At 36.8% G+C, this 26,697-nt stretch overlaps 1 protein-coding gene and 1 pseudogene across 2 annotated transcripts; one reads left to right on the top strand and one right to left on the bottom strand.

The window, feature by feature from the left end:
• The first annotated feature begins 217 nt into the window (after positions 1-217).
• Positions 218-24,712, top strand: PLEKHA3 (pleckstrin homology domain containing A3). Of its 2 annotated transcripts, none has more exons than XM_010991410.3 (8): positions 218-960; positions 5,818-5,934; positions 11,688-11,843; positions 14,011-14,147; positions 15,633-15,797; positions 18,632-18,675; positions 20,427-20,542; positions 23,150-24,712. In XM_010991410.3, the coding sequence occupies exons 1-8, from the start codon at positions 921-923 to the stop codon at positions 23,275-23,277; spliced, it is 903 nt and encodes a 300-aa protein (XP_010989712.2). In that variant the 5' UTR covers positions 218-920; the 3' UTR covers positions 23,278-24,712. The 2 variants fall into 2 exon arrangements, with proteins under 2 accessions (XP_010989712.2, XP_064341008.1); XM_064484938.1 differs by lacking the exon at positions 218-960 and adding an exon at positions 1,066-1,253.
• On the bottom strand, positions 6,342-7,027 carry LOC105098647 (small ribosomal subunit protein eS26-like; annotated as a pseudogene).
• Positions 24,713-26,697: the final 1,985 nt, after the last annotated feature.

Here is a 26,697-nt window from a genome sequence, read left to right on the forward strand (position 1 = left end):
AACCGCTCCTAGCGGTTTCTTGCCGGACGACTCTCAGCGGCACGCTGCCTGCCTTGGAGATACTTTCTCGGACTCCCTCAGTGTGAGGAGGATACGAAGGAAACATACATAGGAAGTTTTTTCTTTTCGTTGGTTCTTCTTCCTTTTTTTTTTTTTTTTTAAAAAAACAGCCACCGGAAGGACCTGAGGCTGTTTTGAAAAACCTGCGAGGCCTAAGTCACTGCCTGCAGGACGCGTGCGCTGGGAGCTCGTCCTCGGGTCCGTCCGCGGGCTGCGCGCGCAGCGGAGTCCGAGTCGGGCTGTCCTGGGAGCTGAGGCTTAGGCCCCGGCGGCCGGTGTGTCCAGGCTTCAGCAGCAGCGGGGACAGTGGGAGCCCCGGGACCGCCAGCCGAGGGCTGAGGGAGGCTGAGGCAGAGTCAGAGCCCCGGCGGCCCGCCCTCCTCGCGCAGCCTCCGGCCCCGCTCCTCTAACCCCGCCGCCGGGGAGGGGTTTCCCAGGATGAGCCGGCCCCTTTCATCCAGGAAGTGAAAGCGACGCCGGGGTCAATGAAAACAAACGAGGAGCCTGGAGGGAAAAGAAGGCAGTCCCTGAGGAGGAAGCGCCGAGGCGCGGGAGGGAGCAGTGGGACAGCGGAAGCGCGAGCGGGAGGGGGGCCGCGGCCGCAGTTTTACCGCCGCCGCCGCCGCCGCCGCCAGGGCTCTCCCAGGGATGTCTGAGCCCGCGCCTTGCGGCCCCCGAGCTCCACGCGGCGACTGTCGTCCCGGCCTCTGAGGGCCGCCACGTCCCGGCGGCGCGCGCGGGCTGAGGGAGGCTCGGTGCCGGCTGGGGGCGGGCCGGGAGGGGCTGTCCAGGCTCCGCGCTTCCCTCATCACCGCGGCCGGCGCCGGGCCGGGAGGATGCGCGGCGCCGGGCTCTGAAGCATGGAGGGGGTTCTGTACAAGTGGACCAACTATCTCACAGGTATGAGGGCCCGGCTGCTCCGGGGGGGTGGCGGGGAGGCTGCGGAGCAGGCAAGTCAGGGGCTCCTCCTCTCTCTGCTTGGCCGGCCGGGACCCTCACATAGAATTGGCTCTGTTTGGTTCCTGGGCTTAATCCCTCTCTCTGTCCCTTGGAAGAACCATTTGGCCTCTGCAGGAGACAGTTCGAGACTACCCACCATCCCGAGGATGGGAAGTGCATCCGACCACTTCTTTGCTTGTGTAGTAATATTTGTTTCCTCCTATAGCTTCCTGAACAATTCCTGGTCACTCTGCGTAAGTCGTTGCATTCTGTCTGTTCACACTCATTTCAGCATTTTGTTAATAACTGATTGTTGGGATATAGAATGAAATATAAACTGGAATGGACCCTTTAAGATCAAGATTTAATTTTAAGAAATATTTTCACTACTTTTAATTTTCCCTAGCAACACTGTGTATTTTAAAATTTCTTTTGTTGAAATTGTTCGAGCATAGCAAGCATGATTTTGAAAGCTGTCTCCAGGTAATATTCTCTTAGGGGTTGATCATCAATGAAGTATCTTTATGGTTTAAAATTCAAGTGTGTGAGAAGTTGTGGAAGAAAGTGTAATACACAGAAGGTGGAGCAGGCAAGTCAATTTCACCCACGAAAGCGGTTGAAAGGAAGAACTCCAAAGAGCTAGGTATTTCTGTAGAAATGAGAGACCAGCAAGAAAGGGCCCTTTTCCATGACACCAACAGCCTGGTATTAGAGCCTTAAATCTGAGTTGCATCCCCATCTCTGCCATCAACTAACAGTAAGGATAAGTCACTTTCTCTAATCTCAGTCTGATAGGGCCAGGGTGATCAACTAGTTTATCCTGAAGGTGTTTTCCAACTTCAGAATTCTATGATCTCCCCAAATTAGAGGAAATGTTAGAATTCTATGATCTCACCAAATTAAAGGAAGGGGAATGGATTTAAAGTAAGTTTAAAGACCAAACAGATTTCTTGGTCTAGTATAATAGGCAAATCTTGATTATTGCTTGCTTATTCACTGTTCCAACTGTTCCACTGTTATACTGAGCCCCTTAGTAATTGTATGGTACATTCAACTTGTGTCCACCTGACCTCGTACAAAATCTGCACGTAAACACTTCGAGACATACACACTGAGCTACAATTATCTCTTTTTTTGATTAATTGGGATGCTGAAGACAGACTAATAGCAGCAAATGCTTTAACATTTATGATACATGGATGTTTTATTTGTTTACTTTGAAATGCCACTATTTCTATGACTGATATGTTTTAACAGGAAACTTTTGTTTTGCATTTGATTATGTCTTTTAAATTTTCAGTCTTACTGTTTCACAACATTGACATTTTTGAAGAATAAAGACGAGTTAATTTTGTATATTGTCCCTTAGTTTGGAGCTGTCTGGTGTTTCCTCATGATTAGGTTCAAGTTATACTGTTTTAACAAAAACACCATATAATTGATGTTAAGTTCTCAGAAGGCACATGATGTCAATTTGTCAGTTATTGATGATGTTAACTTTGATCCACAGACACAGTGTTTTACATCCTACAGTTTCACTCACAGTAATATTTCTCATGTCTTTCAAAATTTTTGGAAACACCATTTCAGTGTCTATACAGTATTTCATTTGTTGACATGTCATAATTTGTTTACAAGCCATGTTTCTGTTTCATGTGTCACTGCATTGCTAAGGACTTACAGCATTATATAATAATAGAGTTAGCAGACTCCTGATTTTTAGTGGAAATACTTTCAGTGTTTTGCCACGACTATTTTATTGGCTGTTGATTTAATATAAGTTTTTCAAAGTGTTGGAGAAATACTTTTTATAGATATGATGAAAATTCAAGAACCAAGAAATATCTACTTGTTCAATTAATTCATTAATTAATGACCATAAACCTGTAATTGCCCACCCCAACTCCAATACATACATCGTGCAATAATGTGTGTCTGAGCTATCTGAGCTATGTTTATTGACTATGCTTTGTTCTCTTTCTCTCTGGAAATTGTCTCTTGTTTATCAAAAACAGCCCCTCAGAATAAATACATTTCATCAGCAATTTCAAGTTCTATTCTCTCATTCTGGGCTCTGGAAAACTTTTTTTTTTTTAATTGAAGTGTAGTTAGTTTACAATGTGTCAATTTCTGGTGTACAGCACAATACTTCAGTCATATAGAAGCATACATATATTCGTTTTCATATTCTTTCTCACCATAGGTTACTGCAAGATGTTGAATATAGTTCCCTGTGCTATACAGTATAAACTTGTTTATCTATTTTATGTATATTAGTTAGTATCTGCAAATCTAGAACTCCCAGTTTATCCCTTCCCAGCCCCTGCTCTGGGAAACTGTTTAAAAATGAGGCATATATTTTTTGTTAGGCATTTTCACATGGGCAGTTGTGAGAACAGTTATACTGTTTAGTTTAACTTTAAGACAGTAGTTACTCTGCTTTGAGATGCAAGCATCTCATTGCAACATTCATAAGCACAAGCCTTGGGAGGTCATATGAGGAACCACTTATGCATAGACCAGAGGAATGGGTGATTACTAAGTCATGATTTATTCCTGGAGCAAAATGTGCTCTCAGTGACCCACTTTCTCATCTCCTATCACTGGGCACCAACTGGTTGAGCTTTTAACCATGTGTGCTTAAGGTTTTAATCTTTGCAGAGCATTTCAGTTAACTGCTAGTAGGCATTGTAGGAACTTGATGAAATGAAATCTTTTGTTTGGAAGAATTCCATTTTTAACATTTAAATTTGGCCCAGTGGCATGCTGCTTATTACCTTTGGTTCATCTTAGGTCAGAAGGATGAGCAACTCTTTATACTAAGTGATCTTTAAGGAACCTTCCAGTTTGATGATAGTGTTTTTTGAGAATCCTTTGTAGAGAACAAGAATTTCAGTAACATTTGGTAGTTTGAGATAAAAAGAATGTGTTTTTTGAAAAGATAATGAAAAAGGAAATAGCTATGAATCTTTCTCAAAGATATAGCCCTCATATATATATATGTCAGTCAAATAGAGATTGTTTTATTAAATACTTCTTCAAAAAGGTGTGTGGAGGTAATTAACAGTCTTAATTAGACGAATGTATTTTTTACTATGGTCCCCTTTCAAGTTGGTGCAAATTCTAAGTGAATCATTTTGCTCAATATTTGTTTTAAAGAGATAATGAATCAAAATAGTGCAGGTTTACAAAATCATAATTTGTCTTATAGGCACTAGACCTGGGGCAGAGGAGGGTATTTTCTCCGCACCTTGCTTATAATTTGTTTGCCAAGGTGAATTAATGTTTGGAAAGATACTGTTTTCATCATTTTATGCACCCCAATACAGTATTCTCTTATGAGGATACTGCATGTCTGTACTCATGCATAACAGGCAGTATCTCAGTCTTCTGGTATTTACTCATTCATTCATTCAGTTACTTGAGACGTACATTTTTTTTTTAAAGGACCTGTTACGTGCCAGGCGCCTTTCCCGGTGCGGGGTATGCAGTGATGAACAAGATAGAGTTCATGTACCAAAAGAACATTTCCTTTTAATTTGCTAGGCCTCGTTAGGGAAAATAGTGTTTCATGAAAAGAATTTTCCAAGCATCTGAAACTTGTTTTCAAATATCCATCCCTCTGAACTGTATTATGACTTTCCCTGCTGTGAAATTTGACCTTTTTATGATGACTCAGCATTGTCATTTCAGAAGTGTTACCAGTAAAGCCTCTTGGGGAGGTAAATCCTGGATCTGTATCAAGATGTAAGGATGATTCCCCTATCTGTCACTGTCTTGGTACTCTTTGGCCCCTGAAAAACTAAATTGACTAATCATACAGCGGGCAGTGTCTAAAGTGACCAGGCTGAATGGTGATTTAATAGTCACAGAAAGAACAAGGACAGTCACAGTGCCTCCAGCATGGTCACCATGTTATTAATCAGTGAACTGTTGTAAATTAATAGCATACTTGATAAGATTTCAGGGAACACTGAGTTTGGTTTGTAAGAGTGGGAGTTGAGCTTCAAGGAAAGCCATCATCTTCACCCTCAGCTTTGCATTCGAGCCAAGTCTGTGATAGTTGTGTGCTGTAGTCACTGAATAAATGTTAAATGAATGATTGCACTAGCATTCTAGCATTTCTGCTTGAGCTGTGCAACAGCAGGGTAAGAAGAGAGCAGTGGTGGGAATCCATGCTCTCCCCACAGGGTATGCAACTTCTGTGTGAGAGACTGGAGTGCATTCAGCACTCACTGTGTGCAAGGGAGTTGGCTTAGTATTTTATAGGAGGGGGGAGGTCACCTTGCAGAATTAAGAATTAGAGGGCTAAGTGGCACCTGAGAGGTCTTCTTGTTCAGTCCACTCATTTTGGAGATTGGGGATTTTTGATATTTATTGAGATGAAAAGATTTGTCCCAGTTTATTCAACTAAAGAATGATAGAACTGGAGCTAGAATCCGTGTCTTCCTTTGCTTTTCCCATTGCATCATAACCCAACTCTATTTCCCTTAGAAAAAAGGGGGCAGTTGTGGTGTACTCTGTGTGGGGCTGTTTTTAAAGATGGGTCTTACGGGTTGTTAATGACAAGATTGTGAGCCACAATAAAGGTGTTATTCCCTGTAGTTATGCTGATCTAGAGGTTTCTCCAGAAATCTCTCCCGACAAATAGAGATTGATGCAAGAATATTTTGGGCAAGTCTTGGCAATTAAAAATTTCATTATCAAATTGTTGTTTTGGAGCCAAGAAATGACATGGATGGTAAATTTTGAAATCATAGTTTTCTATGTGATGAAAATAGTTTTATATTGATCTTTTGTTATTTATGATCTTTGTAGGTTGGCAGCCTCGTTGGTTTGTTTTAGATAATGGAATCCTGTCCTACTATGATTCACAAGATGATGTTTGCAAAGGGAGCAAAGGAAGTATAAAGATGGCAGTTTGTGAAATTAAAGGTAAGTAAATATATGGAGTTAGATGAATTTGAAATTAGGTAAGTAAGCGGTTCTTCAGCATACTCCAAAGAAGAGGAGAAGAGCGCTTCTAACCAGGTAGGGATCTTCTGCTGCCATTTATTTCTTTAGCATTCAGGAGTGGCACTTGGCATTGTTAAACACAGTTTTTTGATATTTCTACCTCTATAAATATACTTTGAATTGAAATTCAAAGTACTAGTGCTGGTCTTCTGATTTGAACTTGAAAAGCAGTTTTTTATGGACGCAACTTCAGTGTCCATGCTGAGTCTACCAGTGTCTTCTTTCATTCTAGTAGAAAAGTATTATAAAGATTGGAAGCTGAACTCTAAAGGTCATGAGACCAGCCCAGTAGGATTTTGATGAAGTATGAAGACAGAGTGGTAAACTCTGGTTCTTTGCTGAATTGGAGATAAGCTCTCCTGGGTGATGGAGATGTTTTCCTTTCCTTTTCTTCTTCCTCTTTTTCTTTCTTTTTTTTTTTTTTTTGTTATCTTGAGACTTTTCAGGAATATTATAGGAAGCCCCTCCGTGGAATTTGTCAGATGTTTTCCTCATGATTAGACTGGGGCTTTGGGTTTTGGGGAGAAGATCACAGAGGTAAAGTGCCATTCTCATCTTATCATATCAGGAGTCCATGCTATCAACATGACATATCACACTTTTTTTTCAAAGTATAATTTCCATTTAAAATTTTTTTTTTTCCCAGAGGACAATTTTTCTTCAGTCTTTAAGGACTTAGCTCATTATATGGGCTTTGGTAGAAGTCGTGGGGCAGCATCGACAGGTCTAAATTGGGATGGGGAGGTGTTTGGTCCATCCAGACTTCATGATTCCTGACTATCTTGTTGTGACTGGCACAACTCACTTAGTAATGCAGTTTCAATGTAAGTACAGCTTGGGAAACACATAGGCATTGAAGATGGTCACTTCAGAAATGTCCCTGATGGCTGCAGCCTCTTCCGTGTTTCCTAATGGCCCTAATGGTGTCCTCAGGCACAGCTGGTGCAGTGAATAGGCTGCAAGAGGCCTGACCCTTGTTGATACGACCATTGCTCCTTCTTTTCTTGGTCATTTTGGAAGTGAGGAGCTGAGAGATCAGCCGTATCACTCTTGATGTTAACCTTGACCGCCTGGCTGAGGTAGTGTCTGTCAGGTTTCTCTGCTGTAAAGTTACCCTCCCCACTCCTTTTCCATACTGTTCTGTTTTAAAGGGGAAGAGATAAAGCTCTAAGTCATGCTGTGATCTTCATGAAGGAAGGTTTCACGGACCATTGATTCATTTGTGTGCGTGGTAGGTTATGTGTGGGGTGGAAGTAGATAGGGAGAGATCAGACAAAATGATAATGAAAAGTATTGAATTCTTCAAAGAGAACTGAAAGAAAGACTAAAGCATTAGAGGAGAGAGTGTTAAACCCTGCAAGGGGTCATGGCCATATAAGATACAGAAGCACTTCAGCCTGGTGTGTTACTTGCATGTTCCCTGAACTATGTGGGGTGTAATTTTGTTGGTTTATTTTTATAACTCATACAAGAAAAGCATATTCAACGCATGAGTTTTTAATTTTTATTTTTTAAAATGATGGTTTTGTCTCATTTTATTCCTCAGATTTGATTCCAAATGAGATTTGATGAGCATCAAATCAAATTACATTCTAAGTTCAGAGATTTGCCAACCTTGAGGATATTTGAAAGACTTAGTGGCAGAATTCTAAGGCAACTCTAGAACTTTTTCAAGCCACAGCAGCATTTTTGTTATTGTTATTTGTTTAATCATTTAATTAAAGAGTAAGAATCAGAAATGGGCGTAAATCTTCAATATTGAGCCTTAAGAATGTTTACAAAATGAACACACTTGTAGAATCACCACCTACATCAAGAATTAGAATATTACCAGCTGGGATAATAATCTTGTCCTCAGCCACTAATCCCTCTAAAAGTTTACATTAATCTGACTTTTATCACCATAGATAAGTATTTCCTGCTTTTGAACATTTTATAAATGGAGTAAATCAGTATTTTCTTTTGTGTTTGGCTTCTTTAACTCGACACTGTGTTTGTGAAATTCGTCTATGTTATTCTGTGTAACACTTCACCATTCGTATTAATGTGTAATATTTTCATTGTATGAATGTCCCACAGTTTGGCTATCCATTCTAGTATTGATGGGTGTTTGTTTTTCACATTTGGGGAATATAGTAAGTAAAGCTGCCAGAAACATTCTTAAATATTTTTTTTTGATGTATATGTGTTTCTGTTCAGTATAGATGTAGAACTGGAGTGGAATTGCTGAGGCATTGGATATTCATACATTCAGCTTCAACAGATAATAAAGAAAAGATTACTCTTGACGTTTGCTAAAACAGTGAGGCACAAAGAAACAGATTCACAGATCGGGAGAACAAACCAGTGGTTACCAGTGAGGAGAGGGAAGAGGGAGGGGCAAGATATGGGTAGAGGCTTAAGAGATACAAACTACTAGGTATAAAATAAATAAGCTATAAGGGTATATTGTACAGCACAGGGAATATAGCCAATGTTTTATAATGACTGTAAATGGAGTATAATCTGTAAGATTTTTAAATCATTATGTTGTACACCTGAAACTAATACAATATTTTAAATCAACTATACTTCAATAAAAATGTTTTTTCAAAAACCCAGTAAGGCAGACTTTATTCAGGTCTGTCCGGATAGGTATAGGAGCTACTGCAATAGGGTTTTGCAGTAGGGGTGAGAAATTGGGCTCCACTCTGAGTACAACGAGGAAAAGTGGGAATTTATAGCCAAGGAGCAGAGTGGCGGAGGGCAGGGTGGGGGAATCAGTGGATGGAAAATTACTAAGAGGAAACTGAAGAGATAAAAGGGGGATTCTGGTTAAACAGACCTAACGGGATTTGTATGAAGGCAGGTCAAGGTGATCAGATATTACCTGGGGGGTGGCGGGAAGAGGAATTTGGTTCGATTTGGAGGGTGATCAGATATTGAGGGTAGGGAATTGGGGCTCAATTGACTTAGCAGGATGTTTGCTAAAATTAAACTCTGCTAGGACAGAGACAGAGAGGCCCAAGGTGGAGCATAGTCTAACAGAGGGCTCAGAGGAGCCTGACAGGTTTGATCAAGGAGAGACTCCTTGTCACAGATAGTGACAAACTGTTTACCAAAGGATTGTACCAATTTATTTTTTCAACTTGCAGAGTATGACAGTTCCAGTTGCTTTTCATCCTTGCCAAAACTTGGCATGAGCAGTTTTAAGATTTCGAGTACTTCTAGAGTACATTGTGCTGTTTCATGGTGGTTTTAACTTGTATTTTTTTCAGTAACTAATGGTGTTGAGTATTTTTTCAGATATTAATTAGCCATTTGAACATCCTTTTCTTTTGAAGTCCCTTTTCAAGCCTTTGGCCCCGTTTCTAAATTGGGCTATCTTTCATATTGATTCGTAGAAATTCTTTATACAGTCTGAATGAATTTTTGTCCTGCAAATACTTCTCCTGATTTGTAGTTTGCATTTTCATTCTGTTAGTGATATCTTTTGATGAACAGAAGTTTTTGATTTTAATAAAATCCAATGTCAAAAATTTTTTTTCATTAGAACTTTTTGTGTTCCATATAAGAAATCTCTTGAAGGTTTATTGGTTTACCTTTTATACTTAGGTCTATTTTAGCCTGTGATAGACGTAAAATTTATTTTTGTATGTGGTGTCAGGTAGGGGTCAAGATTCATTTTTTTCCACATGGGTATCTAATTGACTGAGCACCATGTATTGAAAAGAACAACCTTTCACCAACTACATCATAAGGACATTATTGTCAAAAAGCAAGTGACTGTGTGTGTGTAGGTCTTTTTCTGTACTGTCTTTTGTTCCATGGGCCTGTTTTTCTATTCTTGTGCCAGTATCACACTATCTTGATTTCTTTAGCTTTACACTTCTTAGTATCTGATAGCCTAAGTCTTCTCACATTGTGCTTTTTAAGCATTGTCTTGGCTGTTATTGGCTTTTTGCATTTTTTTATATGTTTTAGAATCTGCTTATAAATTTCTACAAATATCTGCTGGAATTTTCATTGGAATTGAGTCTGTATATCATTTTGGGGGAGAATTATGTTCTTGACAAGTCTTCTGATCCATTAAGCTGTATATTCCTGTATTTAATTAGGTCTTTAATTTCTCTCAGTAATGTTTTACAGTTTTATAGAGATTTTGTCCATTTTTTCCTAGCAACTTGATGTTTTGGGAGCATTGTTCTTAAATTTGTTACCTTCTCAGGTTACTACTTTGGAGGGGAGAACCCTTGACTGACCCATAAATTCTGATATATTTAAAAATGGAACTAAAATCTTATTACAGTTTCATCTTGTAGCAACATCTTTGAAATTAGAGCATTATTTTCTTTTAAGGTAGCTATTGGTGCTTTCATTAGTATTAGCAAGTAGCAAAAAGAATTACTCTGGGAACTTTGGGATTTCAGTAGTTCAGTAGTCGTAGACAAAATTTTTTGCACCCATCATTGATTGTTGCATGTTTATGTATTTCACTGTTTACATCCAAGAATGGTCTATATAAGTAGAATAATAAGATAGCAAAACTTTTGTGGCACTTATTTGCCATAGTACACAGCATTTGATCAACATTTTCAGTAATTAATCATCTAAATTAGAGCTTCTGCCAGACTTTCTGGGCCCCTCATAATTTGGCTCCACTCAGCTTGTCCACTCATGAATATCATTACTTTGTAATCCCACACAAGGCTCTATTTAGGCCTGTCTCCTGGCCGCCTCAGTACATATTGTATTTAGTTCCTCATCTAGGCCTTTTCTTTGCCATTTTCCTCTTAATTAAATCCTGCTGTCCTCAAATCCTTCTTGAAGACTTTTAAAATTTCTTGCCTCTTCTTACCTTTCATTATAATTACACATGAAGTCTCTGTACCAAAGAGTTCAACATTTAGGTGTTCTGAATATTTTTAGCTTATCATTTTGTTTCCTGGGTAAACTTGTTCCTTTTATTAGAGCAAAGACATCTTTTTCCTCCTCTCCTATCTTCGCCTCTACCAGCACTGCTCTGAGCAGAGTAAATACTTGTTGATTAATGACAGTATAACACAAATTCAGTCTTGCTACAGAGATTTAGTATTGGCTCAGCATAATTCTTCATTAAGTCTCTTTTGTCAGAGATCCAGGGTAGGGGGCTGTGTGTAGAAGAGGAAAAGGAGGGTGTTGAGGGAGAGATGTTAAAACACTCATGCAAGTGATTTTGATATGCTTATTAGTTGAAGGCTATTATCTTAATGGAAGGTGACCTTGGTTACTATTTATTGTACTTTATCTCTATGCCAGGCACTAACCTAGGCTTGGGGTGGGTACCAAAACACAGACTGCTTTCAAAGACATTAGTGAAAAATGTGTAGTGTGACAGTGCACATATATTTAAGGTGGTACAGGTGGCCCCAAGGGAGTCAGTTCTTAGATCTCACTTTTCAGTTGTTAATTCATTGCTGTTTTCTTTTTCATATTCTGCCGTCACTTTGACACCACTGCCAGCCTGGATATATGTAAGAATGATAGCTTGGAGGTTGCCACTGGATAGCTCCTTAGGGAGTGGCACTGTCTGCCTCTTGAGTCATGGTTTGTTGTTTCAGGTCTGAAACATCTAATACTGTGTAAGTGATGATTTGATTCTCCCTAAATTACTTAAGTTCATTACTGTATTTCCCCTTTGTTTATCATTATAGTCCATTCAGCAGACAACACAAGAATGGAATTAATCATTCCAGGAGAGCAGCATTTCTATATGAAGGCAGTAAATGCAGCTGAAAGACAGAGGTGGCTGGTTGCTCTGGGAAGCTCCAAAGCCTGTTTGACTGATACTAGGACTAAAAAGGAAAAAGGTAACTATACATTTTTCCTTTGTGGTGAGAATATTTTCTTAAACATGAATGTAAGTTGTCATGTTCACTTATAGTACTCTATCCCAAAGAAATAATCAGAAATATAGAAGGTCGATGTACAAATCTTCAGATGTTCATTATAATGGAAAATTTGTAAACATTGCCAAGGTTTAAATTTAGGGGAATGGTTCAGTAAACTGGATAGTGCTTCCATAGGCTGATATATTATGTAGCCAGTAAAATGTTTACATGGAATTTTGATGATGTGAGAAAATGCCCAAAGTTAAATGATAATTGAAAAGAGCAGGATTCAAAATTACATAGCTTTTCCTTGGCCAGCTCAGGAAAGATATATAAGAACTGGTCAAGTTGTTACTTTTGGAAATGGAATTCATGGGAAGGAGACTCACTTTTTTCACTGTATACCCTTTGTACTTTTTCACATTATCATGTATAAATATTGCCAATTAAAAAAGATGAAATAAAAGTCAAAAGCAAAGCAAATAATTTATGATATTAGTTCAATTATATGAAGATATAATGTGAAAATAATAACAGTGTTTAAATCTTGGTAATGAGATAACTGGTTTTTTTCTATGTAGTTTTGATTTTTAAAATTTTTCACTGAGTTTGTATTTTATAATTAAAAACAATGGAAGTTATTTAAGTTAGCAAAAGCAACTAAATTATGGGTATTGAAAAATGAAGGCTGAGGATCGAATTTATAACAATTTTCAAATATATGAAAGAACACTCTGGGTAGAGTATGGTGAAGGGTAGAACAAGAAGGAATGAATAGCTGTAATAGCCAAAAGGTGGAAATAACCCAAGTGTCCATAAGCAGATGAATGGATAAACCTAGTATGGTGTGTGTGTATATATGTATATATATTGGAATATTACTGAGCCTTAAAAAGAAAGTTCTGACATATTCCACACTGATGAATCTTGGATACATGCTAAGTGAAATAAGCCAGTCACAAAAGGACAAACGTTGCATGATTCCACTTCTATGGAAAGTCAAATTCATAGAGACTAAAAGTGGAGTGGTGATTTCTAGGGTTTATGGGAGGGAGAAATGAGGACTTAGTGTTTAATGTGTACATCTTCTGTTGGAGAGGATGAAAAAGTTCTGGAGATGGATGGTAGTAATGGATGTACAGCAACATAAGTGTACTTAATGCTGTCGAACTGTATAGTTAAAAATAGTAACTTTTGTTATATATATTTTACTACCATTAAAAAGAAGACGTGGACTTAGATTTGGATAGAGATTAATTTAGGTTAGGATAAGTGGGCATATAGAGCTGCTTTGGTTCACTCTGGCTAGAGCGGCTTTGTGGCTAGTACCACAAAGCAGTGCTACTGACTCAAAGAATATGGAGAAGCACCAGGATCTACTGTGCATATTTTTCCTCCCTCTTTTGCTGCTTACACATCTAGTTTAGAAGGTTTTGGTAAGTGAGTGGCTGAGATTATGGCTGGATGTTTAGTCTGTCTGGAAGTATTAAAGAAAAAGTAGGCTCTTAATAAAAAAATTCCTAAAACAGTATTATGTGAAAATGAAGCTATGAAAGGAACAGAAGAAAATAAATATTTATATACAGCAATTTTAATTACATAAAAATGAAAAAAACTTCTGTATACCAATATGCAATAAAGAAAATTGAAAGAAAGCTCACAGATCTTGAGAAGTATTTTCAGTATATATATAGGACAGATGAAAGATTGCCATCTTTAATGCATAAAGACTTTTATAAATTATCAAAATCAATTTATATATTATTAAGAGAAAACCCAAATATCAGAACTGGAAAAATGTGTAAAGGACAAGAAAAGCCAATTCACAAAAAAAGAAATACAACTATTTATTAGATGAAAGATGAGTAATGGAATGGAAATATTCTGTATGAGGCATTCATTGCCATCACCCTGTCTCTGAAAGCTGATCTACCTAAACTTCATGACAGACGTATGACTATGAGTTTTCTTCCAGTTACCTAAAGAGAAGGTGTTTCCTCAGGGCGCTTATATTCTGTTTCCAAGGTCTCATCTCTTAAGCTATAGGTATTTCTATCTATTGCCTTGCTTTTTAATGATTCCAGTTGTTGTTTTGCCCCCAAAATATGAAAATGATCTAAATGAATGTTTGTATATTTCGTTTCAGAAATAAGTGAAACCAGTGAATCTCTGAAAACCAAAATGTCTGAGCTTCGCCTCTACTGTGACCTCCTAATGCAGCAAGTTCATACAATCCAAGAATTTGTTCACCATGATGAGAATTGTTCATCTCCCAGCATAGAGGTAGATCAGAGATGTTCCTTTCATGTCTGATTATGCTTTGCAGCACGTTGGTGGGTGAGCTTCTTCCCATAAGATGACAGAGAAGCATTTTCAAAATGCATTATTCTCAGCCATTCTGACCTCTCCAGATGTAGAGTATCTGGAAATTTGTAGCATCTTACAGATTAATGTGTGTACAACCAGAGTAAAGCAGGAAGCAGCACATTTGTCCGAGGAATCAGGCCTGTCTTTGAAGCCAGTTGATAATTTGGTGGTTGGGGTGGGGAAGAAGCTTTCCAGGCTGACTGCGTGAATTCATTGGACAACTGCTATTCTCTTTCTTTTGTAGTAAGATCCTAGCTTAACTACTGAAGAGTTGATAATTTAGCCTTATAGAGTCACTTTAAAAAATCCTTTTCAAAACAGTGATGTAGCAATCAAAATTCAGATTTGTGGGACCTGACTATGAAACAGACTCAGTCTTTCTGATAAAGTGGGACCAGTGAGCCTTACTGCTCTCTGGATGAAGTGCCAGCATGGTTCCTTGTCCCCTTTTGCCTGACTTGGGAGAAGTGGGATGACAAATCTTCCCACCTCCCCTGCGGCCTGCCCCTACTGGGGAGGAATCTTGGGTGAGGTGGGTCTCATTTGGTTCAGGTGCGTTAAACCCTGAGACACTTACTGTTTCACCACAGGCCCTCTGGAAGTAGGCGCCCTCACATCTGCTCCCGTGGCTCAGGGACAGTGTTAGGGACCCAGCTTGTGCCATCCTTCCACTCTGCTGTTCTTGGTGTGTTGGGATTTTCTCCTTATGCCTGAGGCTTTAAGGTGACTGCAAGGTCGCACAGAGGCAGGAGGCAGTGGGGTGGCCAGGGTGGAGAGAGACATTCTCTATTTGCTGTCTTTGGCTTTTATCAGGGAACAAAAATCCCAGAAACTCCCCAGCAGACTTTTCATTATCTTTTTAGTCTGGGTCAGTGGAAACTAGGAAAAGTGAGTATTTGACAAAGGGTCACAGAATAGCCGAGACTGGCTTAAACCTGTCTATATTCATCCCCCAGGATCAGGGCGCTCTGTGTTGTCCTAAAAAACACTTGGAGTCTTTATTGTACCAAGGAAGAAGTGGGTGAATGGATGTGGGATAGACATGAGTTCTACCTGCCACTAAGGAACTCTCATGGTGTTCCATTGCTGTGACCACCTTTGGAATTCTGACAGTTAGAAATTTACTCTTTAGGTTAGGTTTACCTGAGAGAAATTTTTGTACACGATTTTTCAATATGATATTTGATTTAAGTGCAAGAGTTATTTTTTTCTTGGAGTCTAATTTCATGCATTGTTTACCTGAGAGACATAATTCTTATTCGTGCATTGCTTCACTTTTCTAAGATAATGCATTTTAAATAGATTTGAACATGACCTACTAAGGTGTCCATTAGAGGTAATGTTTCACTACTGATTATAAGGTGTATGAGTCTGTTCAACTCTTTGTATGTAATTTTTCAGAACATGAATGAAGCCTCTTCTCTACTTAGTGCCACATGTAATACATTCATCACAACGCTTGAGGAATGTGTGAAGATAGCGAACGCCAAGTTTAAACCTGAGATGTTTCAGCTGTCTCATCCGGATCCCTTAGTTTCTCCTGTGTCACCTTCTCCTGTTCAAATGGTTGGAACTCCTTGTTTTTCTTCCAGTGATACTGCATGTGGTTTTGTTTTTGTTCTTATTTTTAAGGGTGGAAAATGGCACTGGGAGGGAAATAGTCAACAGGTTGAGTTTCTTTTGATTGTACTCAGATTCTATATGGGAGCCTCTCAACTACTGGGCTGGCATGTGCCAAGGTCCTGGTTCCTTCCACCCGCCAACCCCCCCAGGGCTGTGCCATTTCCCTCAGTGCTCCAGGAAAACAGTGTAATGCTCTGTGGGTGCTGTGACACGAAAAGGTTGGGGAGCACTCTTCTACTTGGTAAAAAACACCACAATGGGGTGATGATTTACTCACAAGGGGATAAAATTATGCAAATCTTTAAGGGAGCTATAAGGGATTTTAAACAACATGTTACATGGGAAACAATATTTTGTAGTTAGCATTTGGATTTGAACCCTCTGAGTAGACAAGTTACTTAATCTCTCTGGACTTCATTTTCTTCATCTGTAAAGTGAAATGTTTTCTACATCAGAGGAAAATCTGACCTGTTTAATGTTAGGTCCATAATGTTAGGGTCTTACTGTCTGATTACTTTGAACAACAAGTACCTTTTTTGCTGAGATTGGTGAATTTGTTGTTCTTTTCAAGCTATTAAACTTGTTCTAGCATGCTGTGGGGAACTTGGAGGTGAGATAAGGTTTGATGAGACTTTATGTTTTTTTAATCAAACTATTTTCAGATGCCCTTTTGCAGATGGAAGAATGCCATCTGGCTCTTACCTTAGCAATTATCTGAAGATTTATTTGTTGGAAGGAAGAATAGGGTACAACTTACTCCAAAGTTCTCTTACCCACCACAGCAAATTTGGTCATATGAGATTACCTAAATTTATTCAGACCATTGTTTTCTAATCAATTTATGATGGACTCACAACATCCTCTGAGATAGGTGTACCGTGAAAATGAGTTCTGTGGTCGGCTTAGTCTGAGAAGTGCTAGGTTAACTTAAACAAATTGGATTTCTCTGTCACAGAACTTCTTAGAACCACTTTTATGCTAAAGTGTATTATGAATCTCTGAGGAGAGATGGTTTCTGAAATTTATTTGACAATTAAACCATTTTGTTTATTTCTTAATGACATCTCACAGAACTGTGGTGTTTGGTAAAACACAATTTGACAATGTTGCTTTTTAGAACAATTTTAGATAAACTGTGAACTGGTAAGTAACACATATAGTTGAACAAAACCCCCAGTCTTTTGAGATAGATGTATTGTGTTGTGTTCCTGAGGCTGATGTACAAGGTACATCTGACTTTAAGATATACCTTAGAGTCAGATAAAATGAGAACACCTCAAACCTGTCTGGTTTCTGCACTGAACTTCTGAGGAAAATGCCTTCTCTTACAAATGTTCTATAGTCCAGACAAATCATATATATATTTTATATATAAAACTGTAATAACTGTCTCTTTTAAATTAAAACCTTTTACCAGTAGTAACATAACAGGAAATAAGTTAATCCAGAAATGTCAGTTTCCTAGAGGCCACTTACTTTTCCTTACTGTGACATTTTACTTCATACATAAAGTAAAAATTCTGGCGTATGGTAAATAGTTCTGGAGACACATAACATAGCGTGTTCCATCAGACAGTCTTTAAGGGACAATCGTTTTCCTTTTTTTTTTTTTTTAAATAACATGTAAATGAAAAATAAAGCTGAAATATTTGAGAATTCCAAATTAACTTTATAACCACTTTATGTAGTTAATCTCATTGTGTTCCTCTTTAAATTAACCTGCATTCAGTTGTATTTCAGATCACCATGGAAGTTCAAACAATTGTCATTTTGATCCACAGATTGATAATTGTAGTGGGGGAGTTGCTGGGTGAGCAATCCTAAATGAAGTGATTTCTGTTAAAGGAGATGTTAATGTCCAGTTGCATCTTTATTTTAATCACATTAGATGTCCCTGGACTAAAAATTGGCTGGGTCATATTGTTATCATTTCACTTGGGATTTCTCAGAGCAACTGTAGAAGGCATGTATGTAACGCAGATGTTAGACTTGGACTTGTAAGACTCTTGAGCCCCGTGTGTAAATCAACTATCCTTAGCCTTTAATATAAAATTCTCTTTTCTGCTACATTGCTAAACATTGTAATAATCTACTTGGCTGCCTTTATTTTTTGGTGGAGTAGTTAGATCTTCTAAATTGTGTTTCATGTTTGTCATTTTTATTAATGCTCTGATGGATTTTATGTACTTATTTATATTTTAAATATATGTTTTCAGAAATCTGTTTGAGGCTTAGGGTTCATCTTCTGAGTTCTTAAAAGACTTGAATTATTAATGCTGTTTTCTATGAAAACCACACTTTCGAACATCTGTGTAATAGCTACCTGAATAATGAATGATAAAGAGAAGCTTGCCTACCAGGCTGTTCCTGCCCTTTAAAAAAAAAGGGAGACGTTTATTAGAATATTTTCTTTTCTGGCTTGCTAGATGCTCCTTTTTATCACAAACAGTGTGATTTTTTTGGACTAGTAAAGCATACTGTTTTTTATATTTTTATACATACACACATTTTATGTATCTATTATAAAATTTAGTTTCTAGTATTGAGAAAATAATCCAGCATGTTTTTAGTATGTGCTGAGAAAAATTTCAGTTAATGGTTATTAGGGAGAAAGCTGGAATTATGCTAATAATGGTACTTGAGTCTATGAAAAATAAATTTGGGGGCCAGCCATGTTTTTCTTTGAGTAAATTTATATTAATTATAATAATGGATATTAGAGATGTCTTATTCTACCTGACATATGGATTATGCTTATTTTCTTCTTGAATTTCTAGATGAAGCGTTCTGTCAGCCACCCTGGTTCTTGCAGTTCAGAGAGGTAAAATAACTTTTTGACCGAGTTCACTCAAAATTATATCTACTTTGGGAAATTCTTTGGGCCTTTAACAGAGTGGTGTGGAATGTTAACTCTGTACGGACAGACTCCAGTTCTGATTTGCTCAGCATTATTTCTTTTAGTCCTTGGTATAGGGCCTGGCCCAATAGGCAGTCAGTAAAGAAAAAAATGAGTGAATTAAATTAACCTGCAAGTAAGCACCTTGCCAGCTATCGTACCTTTTTTAGATGTTTGAAATAATATTAAATGATGGTTAATAGAAATCCATTTTTGATGTATCAAGGCTCCAAGCTTAGGCTCATTTTACTATATTTTTTATAGCATTATATATTCATGCTGAGCTGTTTATTTTATTAGGAGCTAAAGATTACTGAAAAGAGAGAAAAAGCAATTGATATTTTAAAGTATATATTCATATCAACATGTTTAAAAAATTAACCTTCCAGTTAGATCTTGCCAATATCTCAGGCTATTTATCATGGTAGGTAATATTCTTAACTTGCTATGGTTGTCTTACTTGGTTCTTTGGAAAGTGATGAAGTTATAGTGACATTAGTATTTATTTCTCTACATTAATATAGGGGTAGAGGGGAAAAGGGGGTTGTTATGGGATTATATGAAGTTATGTGTGTGAGACTTTTGAAAATTGTAAAGCACTGTAGAATTTAAAGAATCTTTCATTCAATAAACATCTATTGAGTGTCTACAAAGAGAAAGAATAAGTGCTAACTGAGGCTCCTTATTATTGTTTTGTCACCTCCCCCCCCGGATGACTGTGTAATTGATTGAACTATTATGTGCTCAGAGGAGTCCAATGATATATGTATCTAATTCTGGCCGGGAATGAAGAGTTTCACCAACCGAATTTTCCAGGGAGATAGAAGCTTTATATCTTTGAAAAACTTTTATTTTTATGATAGAATTTTTTCTGAACTGTATTTTATCCTGTCTATCTTATTAAATGAAATATAATAAGAATTTTACAACTTTTTTTCTTCCTTAACAGAGGCACTGGGGATTGAACTCACGACCTCTGTGCACTCCAAGCACGCTCTCTACCATTGAGCTACACTCCCTGCACCCCTAAAATTTTATTTTTTTCCTGATAAATCAAGGTTGTCATTAAGAACAGTAATGGTGGGTCATACAGTGGTGGCTGAGGTGCCATTGAGTGGTGGTGATTTGCTTCTGTGTTGAATTTTTTACATAGATTTTTCTAGTTTTCTGGTTTTCCAGACTGGTTTTTAAAAAATAGTTTTTCTAGCCTCCATTTGCCATCTTTATCTGCTCTTGCTGCTGTCAATGCGTTGACTTCTGGTCTGCTCCAGTACTACTTGCCCATCCCCTTTGCTCTGCTATCTTAGACCAGATATGGATTGACCCAAGAAATAACGCACTTGTGAAATCCATAACTTTTAGTTTTCAAACACTTGTCAATCATCTGATACGTTTTCTCTCTAGTTGGACATTCCTCTGTAAAAGAAGTCCTTCATTGTACCCTTTTCCTTTCAATTTGGCTCATAGGCCATATTCCCCAGCTTACCAGCTTCTAAATGTTTTGACTTGTGTGCAGTCTAACCTCTGAAGGAGTAGAATGTTGCTAAAATAGAACTTTGAGTATAAATATAGGTCCTCTTTCAAGTAAAGAGAAGTCATTGAAAACTGCAGTTAAGTTGAGGATGTTTTCATTTGTTGAAGTCCTTATAGTTTAAAGCTTTTTATTTAATATGCAGGAGTAGCCACTCTATAAAAGAACCAGTGTCTACACTTCACCGACTCTCCCAGAGACGCCGAAGAACCTACTCAGATACAGACTCTTGTAATGATGTTCCTCTTGAAGACCCAGATAGTAAGTTAGAAGGGCTCTGTCTCTCCCCTTTGGCCTATTCAGCAAAATTATTGTAGGGCTCTGTAATTGTAGAAATGAAGGATACTGACAGTGAATGCTGTGCTTTGTCCATGGATTAATTCCTTAATTCAGAGTTAAGCAAATACCACACAATCAACAAAAGCTCACATATCCTCTTACAGACACCTTTGTTACTGAGAAGTACTTAGCATCTCTTTGTAATTACCATGTCTTAGATTTGTTTGTGAAATATCAAAAGCTTTTACTCCCATTACATTTTAGTAATCTCTTGGTAATCTTCTATTCCCACTACATTTGCATTTAAAAAACATGTTAGAAGCATGAATTTTGCATAGGATTCTATAGGAAAATAAAGGCAAGTTCTAAGTTCAAAGGAAAAAAAAATCAGCATTGTTACTTAAATAATAGGAAATGGCCAACGAAAATAATTTTTTCTGGTAGCAGTGGTGAATTGTGGTAGCATTTATTCCTGTACCTTTTTCTTTCTTATTTGAAGAGGCAACATACTGTGATTGAATACTTTAGGAAAGGTTTTGTGATTTATGTTAAAATTTAATTATTTTTCTCTTCAGAGAAAAAGCTTTGAAAACATGTGACAGAATATCTACTTAGACAGTAGTGATCATGATTTCCAGTAGAACACAAGTTTGGTGTTATTATTGAAACTCATTGTTAGACTACTGCTTTTCAAAGTCTTTACTATTACCCCTGCAACATGTGGGATAAAAACTACATACAGCTCTCAATTAAGGAACAGATTGTGTTCCAAGACTTTATTTGTAAGTCAGCTGTTTGGAACAAGATTTTATTTCCCTTACGGCAATGACATGGTAAATGGTGGTTAGATTCTTTAGATTGCCTAGAAGAGCCCAGCTAATTCATAGTATGGCTGAAATGGGACGAAACAATGGTGTTGGATTTCTAGTATTTGAATATAATGAAAACATTGATTAAGATAGAATTGTTTTGCTTACCCAGGGGGTTAAACAGGTTTAATTAGAGGAGAATGTAGATGGTTGAGATTCTGAAGGGACTGCTGGTCATTTTCAGATCTTTAGAAGTTGATGACATTTTTTTTTAATGCCTATTTTTTAAATAAATAAATCTGTTTATTGATATGGAACACTGCTCTGCTCATTACCATTTTGAATTTAAGTTGGGGCAATGGATAAAAAGTTGAAAGAAGGAAAAGGGTGAGGGTGGGAAGGGGATGGGAGAAAGGAACTTTACTGGGCCAATTTCGTACAACTTGGAAGAGATAAGGAAAAGAGGAAGATGGATGTTTAAAGCACTTAAGTATGGGAGAAAATGTTGCCTGGTGCAAGGTACTATACATTCCAATTTACCTTATTCTTTCTGCCTTTTATACATCACCCTTTCCATCCAGAGCTCATGAAAGAGTTCTGTTCTGTCTTGTCCTTTTCTTTAAATGCCACTTCTTTTTTTAAAAAGATTATTTTCATTTGTGATAGCTAAAGTAATTTTTTTAAAGCCAGCCATTTTCCTTTGCTCTCTTCTTTTTTAGGCACCCTGGTTCTGAATTTTTGAAAACAGTTTTCATAAGATCTAAATGTAAATGGCTTATTCCATTTAGCATTCCCCAATTTAGCTATTAAAGAGTGTGAGAAAACTAGTTACCCTACATGCATGCACACTCACACACATATACACATGCGTTACTATTTAAATACATACATATATCTCAATTCTCTGGAACTTTTTAAAATTGGCAAGTATATGGTAGGTCAGAGTTTTATCCTTATATTTCCTTCTGTTCATCCTGAAGTTTAGTGTCTTAGTTGGTTGACAAAGCAGAAACTGACTTAGTACTCTTTCTTAGAAAGTACATGCTTTGCAAATTGGCAATCTTAGTTGAAAGTCTATCTCAGCATGTTCTTTTCCTTGAGAGATGTAGCTGCTTCTACTTTATATTAACTAGAGTTTTAAAATTTATGAAAGTAATAAATGTTCATGTTAAATTCAAATAATACGTACATGTAAAATTGAACAGGACCATGCCAGTGTGTTTAATGTGTTCACTTGCAGCTGCAGTGATAGTTTTGTGAGTTTGCTTTCCAAATGGAAATATGGCACCTTTCAGTGTGAGGTAGCTTGTCCGCTTTGCTCAGAAAGTCTTGTGAGGAAAAGAGCAAGATGTGTATTGGTCTTAGTTCTGTTAATGTGATCTTGGGTTAAGCCTGTAACCTTTTTTGGTTTCTTTGCCTCGAAATGAGGAAGATATTAACGGCATTAAAATGATCAGGCTGGAAAAGCAGTCGTTAAGAAAGAGTAATTCAGTTCAGCAAATATTTACTGACTGCTCATTATGTGCCGGCCTTGGTTCTAGCAATTAACAAAAAAGTATCTCTGCATCAGATAGTTTCATAATTTATCTCATGAACTCTAACATTTCTCCTTATGCTTGCCAGTAGTAGAAAAGTTAGAGTTTACTCTTTTTAAACAAATGATAAAATAATTAGCAGGAATCTAAAGGAATTTCATGTTCCTGAACTGAAAATGTTCTTTCATGGAGGAGTGGAATTCATATTGATAGGATGTTTAACCTTTTAATCAATTTCTTAATAGGACCTGTTCACTGTTCAAGAAATACACTTAATGGAGATTTGGCATCATCAACCATTCCTGAAGAAAACAGACTTATGGCCAAAAAAAAATCTGAATCAGAAGATCCTCTTCCATCCTTCTCTTCCTGAGGAAACAGAAGTGTCCAACTTCCTTTAAGTATTGCTATGCAAAAGCTGCTGTAATTAAACTATGTTTTAGGGAGTAGTTTTTCCCTTAGGATTTCTCAGCACTTTATAGAATATTGTAAAACAAACAAACAAAAACAACCCACATACCTTTGAAGTGTATTTTATCTTTATATAGTTTATTTGCAAGAGTATTTTCCTAATAACTTCACAGTATGAATGTGCATTTTTTTTTTTTAAAAACAAATGATGGTGTAACATTTTGACATCCATAAGGACAAATGTAGATATTTTTCTAAAAAACTGTGAGGGACTGACAGCTTAGTCAGTGTGTATTGTAGCTTATAAACATGAAATCTTATAAACTTAAGGTTTCAGTTTGACAGAAGTGTGATATATATAACGTGTGCCATGGACCAAATGGTCACTTTACCCCAGCTGAAAATGAGTTTCGGTCGCAGCTTGATGGTGATTGTATTATATTCCTTTAAGCAAAAAGAAAACAGTTAATATTCAAAGTATTTTTAACCCAAATATCATGACATTGAGGATTTTTTAAAAACCAGACTGCGTTGTCCTTCATATATGAAGTTGACACTACTGATTTATCAATACCAAATGTTGGGTTAAAATATTTAGTTTTTATTTATTTATTTTTCTATTGCATCAAAAATATGATTGCATCCTAACTTTTATGACCTGCCAAATTTAAGATATGTATACATTGTTATTTGCATTGTTCTAGAAAAGAGGTTAATGTTGTAGTGACCTTGCTCACTTCCACCAGAGAAATAAATGACTTGCAATGGAAGAGGATTTTAGTGCTTTTTTCCTAAAAATAGACATTAAGCTGCTGTTGTAAGGTATTACTGTTTGCAGCTCTTTAGAATATCTAGACATTTTTTATTTATGAATATTTATACAAAAAAAGGAATCTGTCAAGGTGACTGCTCTACATAACTTGAGAATGGCATTATTTAATTGAAGAACAAATAGCATTTTTTTGGTAGTGCCTGTCCATACCTATTGTCAGTGTTTGCTTTGTAAACTTTTTCAATTCACTTTGGAGTGACAGTTTTGTCCAAGGTTTTGGATGAGGAGCACTTTAAAACAAACTGGTTTGGTGTTTTTAAGTTAATCATATGTTTAATAAATATGTGGTTTTTGCATTCAAACTCTTCATATAATACATTGTATTTTTTACATTTATTGATTGTCTAATCTTTTTCGAGTGTAAATATTCTTTGTTGCTTTGATTTTGTATGTATATTCAGACCTCATAGTAAATACACAAATGAGACATAATTTTAGCTTTTTTGCCTGTGAGCTAGGAATAGTGTGACCTATTTCATTTTAAGTTTCTGTTATAAGTTTATGTGGGAATTTTTAAAAGAGTTAATATTTGGTATTTCCTTATTAAAGTAAACCTGTAATTAAAGGCTTTCTTCCTTAAGTTTAAATGGACATAAACAATCTATATACATTGATATACATTTAGATAAACTGTATGCTATTTAAAGTATTAGTGATTTTTAAATAGCACAGAGGTCATTAGGCAATATATATTAAGTGGAATCTTTTTTTGCTCGTATGTTGTATTTCATATGTATAATTTGAGAGAAAAGAAGTTTGATAATGTAAGTTTTAATGATGATTAAGTAATCAGATTTTTTGCTTCTATTTTTTTGTTTTTATTTTCTGTGGTAAGAACAAGTAGTTATTAGACCATGAAGGTCAAGGTGCTACTGATTGGGAGTTTTTCTTGAACCAGTAGGTTTATACTGAAAACACTATAACAAAGCTTTTGAACTCATAGAAAATAAATCCATTTTCTGTTGCTTTATCAAAAAAGATGAGTTCCTGAACAGTTTTCTATAAATATTTTCTTAAATACAGTAGTCATTTCTGGTTCATACCATTTTTTTCTCTTTGAAACAGGTGCTCTGAACAAGTTTGTTACATTCCTAAGCATGGCTTTTATTGTGACTGGAGCCACTTCTTTTCCCTTAGGAACCAACACATTTGTGAAATCCTTTTTTTTTTTTTTAAAAGGGAATATCAGTGTATCTTTAATTATATCTAGGGTTTGATCAGTGAATTGGTAGCATGAAGCAATCTATAAAGCTTCAGAGAACCTTGAATTTTGAGGAGCCCAGTGTATTTTCCAGTGGGCCTGATTTTTCTGAATTTTAAGAAAAAGATGAACCAAATAAGAACAATTTCATAACAATTTTAGCTTGTCAGGATTTTCTGTAATGTATAACTATTGATTGTTCTTGTTTTGCTTTATCTAGGCCATGGGGTTATTGAGAAATTTGGAGACTCTTGGTATATCAGTGATCTTCTAAGCAAAACCAGTGCTTGTTTTTCAAGTGCCTGGTTTCTGTTGTGTGAGAATTCAAGGCCTCTATGATTAAAACAACTTTGATAAGGATTCTTTTGTACATGGACCAAATTTGAACTTTGTTATATTATGTTAAATTATTGTGTTAATCTTTAATCAGGACAAGTCCAGAAATGGATGCTATTGCTTAAACTTAAATTCCAAGGCGGGGGATAAAGTATCTTCATTTTGACAGTCGCCATGGAACCTTTCACCCTGAATTGTAGCTTTTCATTATGCATTATTACATGTAGTGTTTAGAAATTATCATAAGATCTCAGGAAATATATCCTTGTAATATGTTAATATTACATTGCTGTTTGTACTGATTCCATGTACATTATAATATCGTTAATTTGGATTTTACCAGTTCTTTACTTCTTTTATTAAATGAAGTGCCTCTGGGCCTGTCCTTTGGGCCTTGCTACTGCCACTTGGTGCAGAGGGAGTGTCCTGGTCTGTAAGAAAGCCTGGTGAGGCTGCAGGAGCTCCTTCGAGGAGGTCTCTCTGTGATGGCCCCAGTGGGTAAGTAATTGTAGCTGATAGTTGGGCTTCCTTCTCGTATCTTTCCAGTTCCACAGCCCTCCTTTCTTTGAATTCAACTGAATTTGTTTGAATAAGTTTGAATTCTTTTCTTTATTTTAAAAATTAACTTTCTTTTTACTAAAGTAATTCATACACATAGTTTAAAAAATCAAATAGCTTATAATGAGAAGGAGTAGTTCCCCCTCGCCCCAGCGTAGTGCCCCAGAGACACGCACTTTTAGCTCATAGTGGTTTGTCCTAGTATTTACCTTCCTATTTGAAAATAGGTTTTATTACTTTTTCTTGATTTGTCAGTTTTAGAAATGATTTTTTGAATTATGACAGGCAGGATTTACTTTTCTTATATCCTTACCTCCCGCATCCCTCCCAATATAGATTAATCACAACTTTTCGTTAAATCAATAGATATAAATGTTTATTGATTATTTCCTATAATTTTTTCCTTTCTACTGGAACCTTATTTTACCTGGAATTAATAATTGCCTGCTTCTAAA

Source organism: Camelus dromedarius, chromosome 4, assembly GCF_036321535.1.
Source record: "Camelus dromedarius isolate mCamDro1 chromosome 4, mCamDro1.pat, whole genome shotgun sequence".
Taxonomy (NCBI): domain Eukaryota; kingdom Metazoa; phylum Chordata; class Mammalia; order Artiodactyla; family Camelidae; genus Camelus; species Camelus dromedarius.

What these genes read in the sequence shown, in the direction of transcription:
- PLEKHA3 (XM_010991410.3), top strand. Translation starts at nt 921, where the DNA reads ATGGAGGGGGTTCTGTACAAGTGGACCAACTATCTCACAG. An exon ending in TAGGACTAAAAAGGAAAAAG is followed by an intron (nt 11,844 to 14,010) that starts GTAACTATACAT and finishes ATTTCGTTTCAG; the next exon opens with AAATAAGTGAAACCAGTGAA. An exon ending in TCCTCTTGAAGACCCAGATA is followed by an intron (nt 20,543 to 23,149) that starts GTAAGTTAGAAG and finishes ATTTCTTAATAG; the next exon opens with GACCTGTTCACTGTTCAAGA.